This window comes from Magnolia sinica, chromosome 19 (genome assembly GCF_029962835.1).
Source record: "Magnolia sinica isolate HGM2019 chromosome 19, MsV1, whole genome shotgun sequence".
Lineage (NCBI taxonomy): Eukaryota > Viridiplantae > Streptophyta > Magnoliopsida > Magnoliales > Magnoliaceae > Magnolia > Magnolia sinica.
This window is the reverse complement of record NC_080591.1, coordinates 475,030-488,132: the sequence shown is the minus strand read 5'-3', so window position 1 is coordinate 488,132 and position 13,103 is coordinate 475,030. Positions and strand designations below refer to the sequence as shown.

General features: G+C 38.0%; 1 protein-coding gene across 1 annotated transcript; it reads right to left on the bottom strand.

Annotated features, from left to right (window-relative positions):
- Nucleotides 1–1,638: 1,638 nt before the first annotated feature.
- LOC131235093 (pheophytinase, chloroplastic) lies at nucleotides 1,639–7,867 on the bottom strand. Its single transcript, XM_058232208.1, has 7 exons — nucleotides 7,675–7,867; nucleotides 7,469–7,558; nucleotides 6,328–6,466; nucleotides 5,260–5,430; nucleotides 3,435–3,684; nucleotides 2,658–2,749; nucleotides 1,639–2,053 (listed from the first exon to the last, which is right to left on the bottom strand). Exons 1-7 carry the CDS (start codon nucleotides 7,757–7,759, stop codon nucleotides 1,780–1,782), a joined length of 1,101 nt encoding a protein of 366 aa, XP_058088191.1. The 5' UTR covers nucleotides 7,760–7,867; the 3' UTR covers nucleotides 1,639–1,779.
- Nucleotides 7,868–13,103: the final 5,236 nt, after the last annotated feature.

Genomic DNA, 13,103 nt, shown 5'->3' with positions numbered 1-13,103 from the left:
TGTAGCCTTGAGTATTGATAGAATGTGAGCCCCGCCTTGTAGCCACCACGCCTATCCACACAATATGATGCCATGACTTGGAAAAATCCCTCCATTGGATTGGCTGATTAAGAGCTTGCAATTGCAAATGAACATTTTAAAAAGTATAAGCAGTGGCTCACATTGGATGGTCAGTAATCTATCTTATCCAATAGTTAGGATTATCTGATCAAACAGGCACCGGTCTCATCTGCACTGCAAGATGAAATCCTAGAAAATGGTCTCATCCTTGGCAAATCTCACAACTGGGAGTGCAGTTACAGGTCATGTTACAATACTTTCTTGGAGCAAATTTCCTATGTCAAGAAGGAAACAAAAGGCAAATGTAGTTGGGCATAGGGGTGCACATGGGTCGGTTCGGTCCGGTCCCGGGGTCAAACTGGAACCGAATCGTTCCATACAATTCTAGGAATTTCAGAACCGGAACTGGACAGTTAGCACCCTAGAACTGAACCGGAACTGGACCGTGAAAACCAGTTCAGTACCGGAACGGTTCCACGGTTCTAGGCTTTTTAAAATCCAGCCCAATTGGTATGAATTACTGGGGCCCACGTTTTGGCACGCTCACTTGTTGATTTGGTCACATATACCTGGACGTGAGTGGATACCCACAAATAAAGTAGATTCAACAGCTCCAGTGGGCCCCACCATAGAAAAGAGTTGTGATGAATGGCCACATGTTGAAACCTTGCTAGGGACCATTTTGTAGAGATGCATTTATATCCACCGTCCATCAAGGGACTGCATCGCAATAGACAATGGAGGTAAGGTCTCCTATAGTTGAAACCTTCTTAAGGCCCATCATGATGGAAATATTTCATCCACACCGTACGTACAGAGGACCCCAACACCTAAGACAGTTGAAGTGTTGATGTCCAACATTAAAACCTCCCTCGTCCAGAGGTGTTCATGTCAAATCCACTCTATCCATTCATTTTCAAATACCACAATAGTACAGGATTCCACTAATCGCAATGTCCAATTTCAGTTCTAGGTTCGGTTTCACGGTTCGGATCCATGATTCGGTTCGGTTCTACATACCCCTAAACCGGAACCGTATCCAACTGTTCTTTAATTTTTGAAACCAGAACCGGTGCATTCTAGAACCGAACCAAACTGGACTGTTTGATCAGTTCCGGTACAGTTCCACAGTTCTACCGGTTTGATGTGCACCCCTATTTGCGCATGTGCTTTGCCCACCCCATTTGCTGCTGCGGATGCATGCACGTTGCTGGCCCCCCACAAAAATGGATGTCAATATTTATATTAATATAGGTAGAACAATAGCCAACAACAGATAGTCTGTATTATGCAGATACATAGCGCACGGCTGTTGCGAGGGAAAATATTTGTTTTGAGCATTTGAAGGAGCGGATGCTAGATTCCTAAGAGCTTTCACTTTCGCTAGACAATCAGTAAGATGAATCCAATTGCTTGCAAGAGACTGTCATACTATATCTTTAATTACACAGTGCACGGCTGTTGAGAGGGAAAATATTTGTTTTGAGCATTTGAAAGAGTGGAGACTTGATTCCTAAGAGCTTTCATTTTTGCCAGAAAATCAGTAAGATGAATCCAATTGCTTGCAAGAGACAGTCATACATAAATCTTTAATGTGTTATTGTGAACAACAAATCTGTGACTAAATTACAAGTAAAACTTCGATCCATACAGAACAACTACACTATCAAGGCCTTGAGCCAGTTATACTTGAAGAATATACAGATAGCAATTCATTGCCTAGAGTGTTTGGAGAGAGGCTTTGATTTTAAGGGATGACAACCAATTGAGAAGAGCTTTATTGAAGAGCTCCGGGGCCTCATCATGTGGACAATGCCCAGCCTGCAAATTTACTATGGAAGTGTTTGGATAGAACTCTTTGATTCGGTTTGCCTTGGCAGGCCCCACCCAAGGGTCTAAATCGCCCCAGATCAGCAAGAGTGGGCAAGAGAGTTTTGATAGGATGCTGTCAAGTGTATACTTGGTCTGGTTCAACATGAATCGTGTCATGAGCCTGCAGAAAAAAGGCCACATAATGAATAGATTAATTTCAAAAAACATCCACAACCCACAGCATGGAAACATGAAGACGAAGATGATACCAATGATGATAGAATATTTCAATAAACTAGCTCTGTTGCTGGGATGTGCAAAAACCACAATTTCGTGATGACAGCTTGGTTTTCATAAGCGAATAGAAGTACATGACAGTCTTCACAAAATAAGCTTGGCAGGCCAACAAACCATGGAACCACTAGCTAGTTATGGTATTCCTAGATATCAGTTGAGCACTGAATACCATTCTAAAAGTATCAGATTAATGGAGAGAGAGCCACCAACCAGCACAATTTCGAAATTCATTGATTCAATCACAATACCAATATATAGAGAACGAGTGGAAAAATAGCATCCTACCATATAATTCACATAGATACATTGTGTTTCTTATATAAGATGAAGCCATCCATTGCAGTATCCGAAATCAAATGTCAAAAATTCAAACAGTATGTTTTCCAACATGAGCTGGCAACTTATAAAGCTAAAATACATTTTCTAAGAAAAATCAGAAAATTCTCATAGGGGATCGGACAAAATGATGCTTGATTCTAATTCAGTACCTGTAATAAACTTCTCCTGCATTGGGGTCCGCGGCTGGTTTAATTATTGATTCCACAAGATAGTCATCCACATTAGAAGTATTTATATATACCTGAGACGAAAAAGAACAGGTTCCTTTTAAGATAATACTGGAACGGAGTCATATTCAAAGTAACATAGATGCAAAAACATGTAACTGTACCAGACATGAACTAAGGTGTCAGACCTGTCACTCCTGGGAAATCCGACACGGTACTACATACGGCTATGTGACAGTGTTGAAAGATTTATTATTTTTATAAAATATTATTCCTCCTTGCATGAGAGAGAAAAATGCATTCACACATACAAATATTAATACAAAAGAGTATATGATAAGGGGGGAAAAACGCATAACTGAGGTATTTTGCTAATTCCCATGCAATGCAAGTCCAATATTTATTTGACAGATGAAAAATTTAGAATCATCATCATCATCTAAGCCTTATCCCAACTAATTGGCGTCAGCTACACGAGTCCTTTTCCGGCATTCCACTCTATCAAGGGTCATAGCTTCGGTTAGACATGCATGCATGCATGTATGTATACATATACTCCCATAGTAAAGGCAACCTCTTTTTTTTTTCTTCGAAAAGGAAAAATAAAAAAAAAATCATGCAGAAAGAAAGGAGAAAATTGGATGTCCTGTTCATTTTTAAGGGATATTAGAAAATGGTTGAACTTTTCAGCCTATGATTGTTGCATGCCGAATGAGCTTTAAAAAACAGAGAAACCAAGGCACATGCATAACAGCATACGCTTTTCAAGACTGATTCGATGCGAGCGGGTTGCTTTGCTTGCCAGAAAAGAAACCCAAGGATGACACGTTGAATGACTTCTTTCAGTGGCTTTAACAGAAATTTCTGTAAGGCTGTTTCCTCAGCATTTTCATTGTTGTTGGCTTGTGCGTTAGGGTTCCCAAACTGTCCTGCAGAATTGAGTAATGCAACTCCCAGAACTTGTTCAGGCAACTGTGCTGCTGTAACCAAAGCAGTAAATCCCCCGAGGCTGAAAAGAATAGGTCACATGTCAACAAATTAAAAAGATGACCTCAAAAGAGAACTTCGCAAAACACTCAATTCAGCAGGAATTTTAGAAAAGCGATTCCAACAGCATGTTACAGGAATGCTTTATTGTTTAGACACACTGTTTAATTCCTAAGATTTAAATCTTATCTATTTAAATTGCTTATTTATATGGCAATATTAGAGGCAGTAATTGGACATGAATGTACCAGCACAACTCACCAACTATATATGTAAATGGAAAAGCATGTAACAAATATTCACATAAAAAAAATAAAAAATAAATAAAAAGAAAGAAAAGAAAAGAAAAACTTATTAAGCAATTTAATGGTCATGCAACATCTATTTTTCCAGTGGTAATACTCCACTTTCAAGTAAAGATGTTCGATAGAATTGTTAATTGAGAATGATTACTCCAAAGTGCAAGTGAGAATATGTATTGTTTAAGAATGCTGATGAGTGGCTACACACTCATCCACTTGTCATTCACACACGCATACAAAGAAATATTTTGAATTTGTAGCAAGATTATTTCAGTTAATCAATCCAATTATCTACCTTAGTGCATATTAATCATTTTATTAGCAGTTTTGAGAGCTTTTATTTTATTCCTCTAAGAGGCAACAATGCTATAAGATGTTAGATAATGGTAAAGGGTATATTCCAGTGCAATTTGTGCGACTGAAGTAATCCAGTAAGGTTGGTTGTGAGTTTCTAGAGTCATACTGTCATCCATTTATCCTAGTCCATATCCTAGTGGCCTTTGTAATATGTCTCTAAATGGGCTGGGTCTGGGCAGGGCTGAGTCAGCCCATACCCAACCCTCCTAAATTTATCAAAGCCCAAACTAGCCTGCTAGAATTTAGGAAAGCTGGGCTGATGCTTGACTGCATCCATAATCTTATCAACCACAGTTACTGAAAACAAGAGAGCTTTTTTTTTTTTTTGGTTCTTTTCTACCAGGAAAAAAGGATACATGTCCTAGACCATCATTCAATAATATAAACATGAAAACAAGTTGTATCTCTAAATGTCAGTAAAGATGTTAGTGCATATTAATCAATTTTATTAGCGGTTTTGATAGCTTTTATTTTATTCCTCTAAGAGGCAACGATGCTATAAGATGTTAGATAATGGTAAAGGGTATATTCCAGTGCAATTTGTGCGACTGAAGTAATCCAGTAAGGTTGGTTGTGAGTTTCTAGAGTCATACTGTCATCCATTTATCCTAGTCCATATCCTAGTGGCCTTTGTAATATGTCTCTAAATGGGCTGGGTCTGGGCAGGGCTGAGTCAGCCCATACCTAACCCTCCTAAATTTATCAAAGCCCAAACTAGCCCTGCTAGAATTTAGGAAAGCCGGGCTGATGCTTGACTGCATCCATAATCTTATCAACCACAGTTACCGAAAACAAGAGAGCTTTTTTTTTTTTGGTTCTTTTCTACCAGAAAAAAAGGATACATGTCCTAGACCATCATTCAATAATATAAACATGAAAACAAGTTGTATCTCTAAATGTTAGTAAAAAAATGTCACAAGATGGGTCATAGTTACTACCTGTTTCCAACTAGTATTGCTGGTTCTTTCACAATTTCCCTCAAGAAATCAGTTACCTGGTCCCTCCATATCATCGCGTCATACTCAACGATCGCTTTGTCACTCCAGCCAAACCCCAACAAGTCTACAGCATAAACCTTGTACAATTTTGCCAACTCTGGAATGTTGTATCTGTTAACCATGTATATAGAAGACTATTAGTTAGACATGGGGATGACAGGAATATGAAAACAAGGACCCATATAACTCATGGAAACATGATCCAGAAAATGAGCAGGGTTACCATGAGAGTCACACCATGAGGTTGACAATAAGGCTAACACCTGTTGGCATAGACAACCATCTCATAATTTCCAAATGTTCTACGCATCAATGAGATGAACTTCCCATTTTGATGCAATGTTGACATGGGTGGACGGATTCTCAATCTTGGAAGAAAAAAGGACACTGGACAAGCTAAATTCAGTAAATATTTCCTAACACTCAAAGATGTGGTGATGAGACAAATATGCTATAAACATAGTATGGCTATGTTTGTGAGTATTCATGCGGAATGTGTGTGTGACTGATCGAGGTTGGTCATCTTGTGGACCCCACTATGTGTGTGTTGTACATTGCAACTCGAGCTTGTCAGATCATCAGATTTATCACGCACACATGTTGGATGTGGACTGTTGGTCAATAATTTTGACTGCCAATTTTCATATACATGTGGCCCATCTGATGACCAGATCAGGATGATTTTTGGGCCATAGAAAATATACAGTAGGGACCACCATATGGATGGCCAATATCATATCCACACAGTGGCCACATTGTACTTTTTTTTTTCTTTCCTTTTGTAAATTTTATTTTAAGGATGGCCACATTGCACATTAGGGAAGAGTTGGATTCAAACTCCTATTCTCATGAGTTTCCATTGCCTTTTCTCATAAAGTAATCTAAATGGTAGCAACATTTGGTGGAATTATCCAAAAAATGAGCATTGTAATAACATTTGGATGCAATTTTCTACCATATGTTCATAAGAGCCAAAAATGACAAGAACAGAAAAGTAGAAAATACAACCTCCAGTGGAAAGCAGAAGCGCCAAAGCCATGGATAAGAACAAGAGGAATCCCTTCTCCTTGTTCTACATAATGTATTTTGTGACCTCGCCACGTCCAAAAATTATAGCCCTCTGGCTTGAAAGGTAATCGCTCCATCCCTAAAAAGAATATTATGATACATCAGTCCAATTCCGCAGAAATAACATAGACACGATCCTAAATGTTAAAAGGGAACTACTAGAATTTCTGGATGCCTAACATCAAATAATTTGTTCCCAATTCCAGTTGGACTAAAACAGAACATATGTAATACAACTTTAGTAACAACAAGATTGCAAACAAGGAATTAGTTAAGACTGCTGACCAAGATATATACCAAAATGACCATTTTCAATATCTTGGGTCAGGAATTCATGAGAGCGGAGAGATTGAGAAGGATATTACTCATAGAATAGATTGGGTGGATGATGTGGAGATGTGCCTTTGGTGTTCATGTGATTTCCGTGTGCCAATCAGACTGAAGGGGAGAATTTTATAAATTAGCTATAAGACTTGCCATGCTTTATGGGACAAAATGTTGGGTGGGTAGTCAAGGACCAACACGTTCATAGGACAAGTAGCTGAAATGAGGATGTTGAAATGGATGAGTGGCAAGACAAGAAAGTATAGAACTAGAAATGAATTCATTTGAGGGAACTTAGGAGTAGCACTAATATGTAATAAGAAGATGAGGGAAAGTGTAACTAGATGGTTTGGCTGTTTGCAACGGAGACCAGGAACTGTCATGGTTAAGGGTTGTTTGGATGCCTGTAAGTTCTGTAAGAGGTAGTAAGAAAATACTTGATAATGTGTGGTCTAACTGAAGGTTTGATCCTTGATGGAGTGGAATGGGCAGAACAGGAATCGTGTAGCTGACCGAATTAGCTGGGATAAGGCTTGGATGATGATGACGACGACTCATTCCCAATTCCATACAAATAGCTCATTAAATCTAGAAATTTCAACTAAAATAAAGAATAAAACTGCAAATGAGTATCAATCAACGAAATAGGCAACAAAAAAAAGTTCCATCACCTAAAATCTCCAGAAAAGCTAGCAAAGGAAGAAGAGAGAGAGAGAGAGAGAGAGAGAGAGAGAGAGAGAGAGAGAGAGAGACCAACCTCGAGCGGAGGAAGGAGCAAGGACAGAAGCTCCAGCGGCAACGACTCCCTTCAGGGTGAAGTTCCTTCTCAGCATTCCACATTGACTCCCTTTCGGGGAAAGAAGAAGAAGAAGAAAAAAAAAAACAAGAGCAGATAAGAAAAAAAAATTCAGTAGAAAGATTGGGAAAACAGGAAGAGAAGAAAGAAGATAAGTTGGGGATTACTGGGTAGATAATTCTTCCCAGAGATGGAAGAACGAAAGATATTGATAGGAGTAGTGCGAGTGGAAATGGCGTAGGAAGGAGGCATCGATTCCCAACCCTTTCTTTGGATTTTCGTTTAAACAAGAAGCATTCTCTGATACCGTAAGCATTCTTTCCGGTTCTGGTTAGCGATCTTGGCATGTGTGGTGTGCGTACGTCTGGAGCTGTGGCCAATTTTCAGCCAAATGCATTCGGAGGATTACTGAGAAATGCTCACCCACTACTAGTTGGACTGCTGGACTTTATATTTTCGTCCAACTAGCTGGGCTTTTTTTTAAAAAAAAAATCCACTCTTAAATATAATATACACAGCTACATTTAGAGATTTTGGAATTAGTATCATTGTCAAGTAAAGTAGCACACATGTTGAAGATCCAAGCCGTTCATCAATTAAGGCACAGTCAGGAAAAGTCATGTGCCAAAAGTTAATAAATTACACTAATTAAATAAGCATAAATGAATGTTAAAATTAAACTATTGGATTGTATTATTAGCCATCCACTCTTTTAGTAAGTATTTGACATATTAGATGATATAATCGTCATTTTTTCCCCAACATATTGATAATGTACTCTATTTTATGGATAGATATGATTTCTAAAGTATGAGTTATATGGTCACAAATATACGATAGTTTCATGGCCCATCGCACATCTATTCTCTATTTGTATTTCTCCTGTTCCCAAATATCCTGGGATAATGTTTGTATGGGTTTTCTATAACAAGGGTGTATTACTTTCAGTGGAAGGTAAGACATTATATAGAGCAGATCCAACTTTGAGCATCACGTGCGCCACCTTGAGTTTAGACCAGGGCTTAAGACTTAAAGGCTAATTCAACGGTTGGGTGGGCTACACCATGAGAAATAATTAAGAGGGGAAGTTCCACCATTAAAATCATCTAAATTGAATGCAGCCCACCTACCTGTATACTCACAATACATTTTGTGGAGCTTTTCAGAAGGGCCAACCCATTAAATGAGTTAGACGTCATATGCACAGAAAAGATTGGACGTGGTTAAACATTAAACTTTAGTCCAGCTATTTAGATTTGTTAATTCTCAATAAAAGGAATTTTATCATACACTCCTCTTAATTTTTAAGGGGCCCACCATAATGTATACCAGAGACAATCCCATGTTAAGGTAAGAACAAAAATAAAAAATAAAAAATCAAGCTGACCTATGATTTAGGTGGGCCACACAAAGGAAACTAGTTGGAAGAGAGACGTCCACTCCTAATATTTACAAGGCCTATTGTGATGATTATACAAAATTCTTAAACATGTTAAGGGTCCAAAAATCAAGTCCATCCATGGTTCAAGTAGTCCATACTATGGAAAATAGTTTTCCAGCATTGATTTTGAGCTCTAGGTATAATGTGGAGTTTTCGTACCTATAATTAGGTGGATTTAACATTAATACCATAGTGGATTCAACCCCAGCCGCCGACCTTTTTTCTAAAGTGACGTTTAAATAATTATTATCATTAACTACTCCCTCAACTTATACTATCTGGATAGGTATCATCGGAAAAGGGTGAATGCCCAAAATTGCCTTTTAAGGGCCCATCATAATGTGTATGGGAGATCCACTCCAACCATTAGATGTGTATTCCTCATAATGAGCCCAAAGCTGAAAAAGTCAATGACCAGTGATTCAAGCAGTCCACACCAATGGAAACAATTGGGAGAGAGACGTACACCTTTAATTTTTATAGAGCGTACTGTGATAAATATATGAAAACCACTCCAATTATTAGATACCACACCAAAAGGTAGGCCTTAGTCCAAAAGATCAGGCCCATACGTGATTAAACGGGACACAATGAAGGAAATAGTTTGATGGGTAAACCTCTTCTTATAGACTGCTTTCAATTGTGTGGTCCAACTAAACCCCGGATGAAAATAATTTTTGAGTCCTGATCTAACCTGGGGTGATGCACTTAATGATAAGGTGGATTTCACATTAACACCACGGTGGGGCCAACCCAAGCCATGACCCTTTTTTTCAAATTGATATCAAAATAAGTCTTTTTCAAAGCATCTATTTATTAATCCCTAAATTACAGAACTAGTTGGACATCCAACTAAGCTGTGAGACAGCATTTCTCTATTCTATTCTATTTATATTTCCCATATCTGCTTTGTTTCCTTTGTCTTTCCCTTTCACCTGTGAAAATGATGGGACGTGTGCGATGTGTGAGACACTTATCAGGAATCCTCTTTGAATTAAACTATAATCTGGCAGATGGAAGTTTAGGAAAACTTATGCGGTTGTTTGACATGGATATTTTTTTATTATTATTATTATTACTCTTTATTTCTCTCTTTCACTTTCACGATGAGTTGTTTGAACTGCTATTTTATTATTATTATTATTATTCTTTATTTCTCTCTTTCACTTTCACGATGAGTTGTTTGAACTGCTATTTTATTATTATTATTATTCTTTATTTCTTTCTTTCACTTTCACAAATTCATCATTTCGGCTTTAGACATAGATACGATTGTCTACATGGTAGCCTGCCATGAACAGTTTGGATGAATCTCACGTGTGTCAAGTACAATCAAAACACATTTGTGGCAGAAACATGTGGACTTCCTCTACCATTTAAAAAGCGATGAACCCATAATTGCCATGGGTCTAGTGGGGTCCTAGGGTCATGAGGTCTGGCTCTGGCCTCAATAATTTTAATAAAAATATTCTCATATTTATTATTCTAGTATTTGAGTTATGTCTGCTACACCCACGAATAAGAAAGCAAGTTTACCCTACGCATATATCAAGTGGCCCACACGTATATGATTTAATCCAATTATTTATGTGGGCTAGTGATGTAAATGTCCATATTTCTGCTGACCCAATCCGTACCTAACTTGAAACCAATGTTCAAAGCCATGTACAGGTACCCGAACCCAATCAGACCCAAATCCGGAATCCTGAAAAATAAACCCGAACCCGGCTAGACCTAAAACCAATCAGCTGTACGCAGCACACATACCCTTTATCCTACTAGTTGTATAAAGAAATAATGGACATGCACATTCAAGCATCCGTGTAGCATTTCTTCCAATGTTTACGTTGCATTTGGATGTCTGACTAAAATAATTTTCTGAAATATTACTTTTACGTTTTTAATTGATGACAGATTCTTTTTGCTGCACCAAATATCATGACATTCCATGATTAATGAATATCATGATATTCGATTTTTCAATGGCCGGCCTATTAAAAAATTTGATTTTCCTGGCCCCATTGACAGCCCTTGTTTACAAGCACATGGTGCATGTCAACACCTATATTATAAATGGTCCATTTTTCCAACAAATGATACCATGCATCCATTTCACAACAATTAATCGAATGGTTAGGATGGCCAGATCAAACCAGTTCTTGAGGAACACACTTAATCAAAAGCATGCCTAAGCCCACATGATGGACTCTCTAGATTGATGATTAGATCCAATATTGTTCTACAATAAATACAGATCATCATCCATTTTCTTAGCAACTGATCAGATGGTTAAAATGTGATCCGTACATGGAATCAAAAGGCAGGCCCGCATGATTGACGACCCCAAATTGATGATTCGATTAATTTCACTACATTCAATGTGGATAGTCCATTTTCTAACAATTGATCAGAAGGCAAGGATGCTTTGATCAAGAGATTCTTGAGATACCAATAATCAATTGTGGGGTTCATGTGATGGACGGTCCACATTGACAGTGAGATCCATTTACCTGCAATCAATGTGGATTATCCATTTCCTAGTAATTGATTGAATGATTAGGATGATCCAGTAAAGAAAGTCCCGAGGAACATCCACAATCAACAAGTGGGTCCCACATGATGGACGGTCCATAATGATGATTATACTCCTTTTCCTGTAATCAGCATGGAGTGCCCATTTTCTGAGCAATTCATTGGATGGTTAGGATAACCAATTAAACTATAAGTCTCGAGTATGACATGTAATTAATAGAGGAGCTCACGCGAATGAATGGTCTAGATTAATGATTAAAAGCATTTTCCTGATTTTCCAAGCAATGGGTTAGATGCTGAGGATAACCTGATAAATGTGATTCTGAAATCTAGTGTCATACAATGAATGGGGATTTTCCATTTTCCTAGCAATTGGTCGGATGGTGAAAGCAGTTAGATAAAGTGAATCTTGAGAAAGACATGCATTAAATAAGTGAGCCTATGATGGAAGATTTAAATTGACTGTTTGATCCATTTTTCTATTTTTTTTTTAAAAAAATTATTATTATTATTATTTTTTTTAAAGTACTATCCATTTCTCTAGCAATTAATGGGATGATAAAGATGGCCCAACCAAAGCCATTATTGAGGATCACATGTAATTGAAAGTAGGGTTCACATGGATTGATGTTTGGACACATTTTTTTTAATATAATAAACATGGACCGTTCATTTTCCAAACAAATGATCAGAATGTAATGATGGTCCAATCAACTGATTCTTGATGAAATCGTGCAATCAAAAGTGGGGTTCTCACGATTATCGATCTAGATTGAAACCCAATTTCCTAGCATCCCTTGATCATTGAAGGTCCTAAGGTCAGAGTTTTGCACGTTTTTAATTGTTGCTTTCCGTTTGGGACACTCCTATTGACCATAACCTTTTTCCACAATACATATTCACCCCTCATTTTCTAGACCTAGTTCAGTAGGTAGAAGTTTTCCACCACCCTGACCTGGAAGGTATCCATCTCTCCATGCATTGTGCCTTGTGTTTAGAGCAAGGCGAAGTTTTCCAGCACCCTGACCTGGAAGGTATTTATCTCTCTATGCATTGTGCCTTGTGTTTAGAGCACCCAACATTTCCCCCTTGAGTTCCTTAAGCCCGCCCCATCTACTCAAATTTTGCTAATATGTTAGGACAATATCCAATCATGCAAGTTATGTCACCATTATCGCCTCCAAGACCCTTAATTTTGTTAGAAAAATTGTTGGATATATCGAAAAAATAAAAAATTGGAATAAAGATAAATTTCAAATTTTCCATTTCACCGGGCTAAATCACGTAAAATATTTTACGTTGTCCTTAAAGTGTGATTCACCCCCTTATCAATTGCTGATGGGTAACAGACGAATTGCTTCCAGGATAAGACAAGCCTATATGGATCCAGCGTGTAGCAATCACGATGGGTCTACTTAGTAACAATGCAACACAACAAATCTATTCTGACAAAATCAGATAGTGGATGTGTTCACAATATTCTATAAAGGAGATCTGGAGAATCTGATGGAATGGGAGAGATTTATGTTTGAAATGATGAATTTGGACCGGAATGGTCCAGTTTATATATGCACCAGGGAGTGGATCGTTGCTAGGTGGCCATCAATGGTTTATAACGCTTGA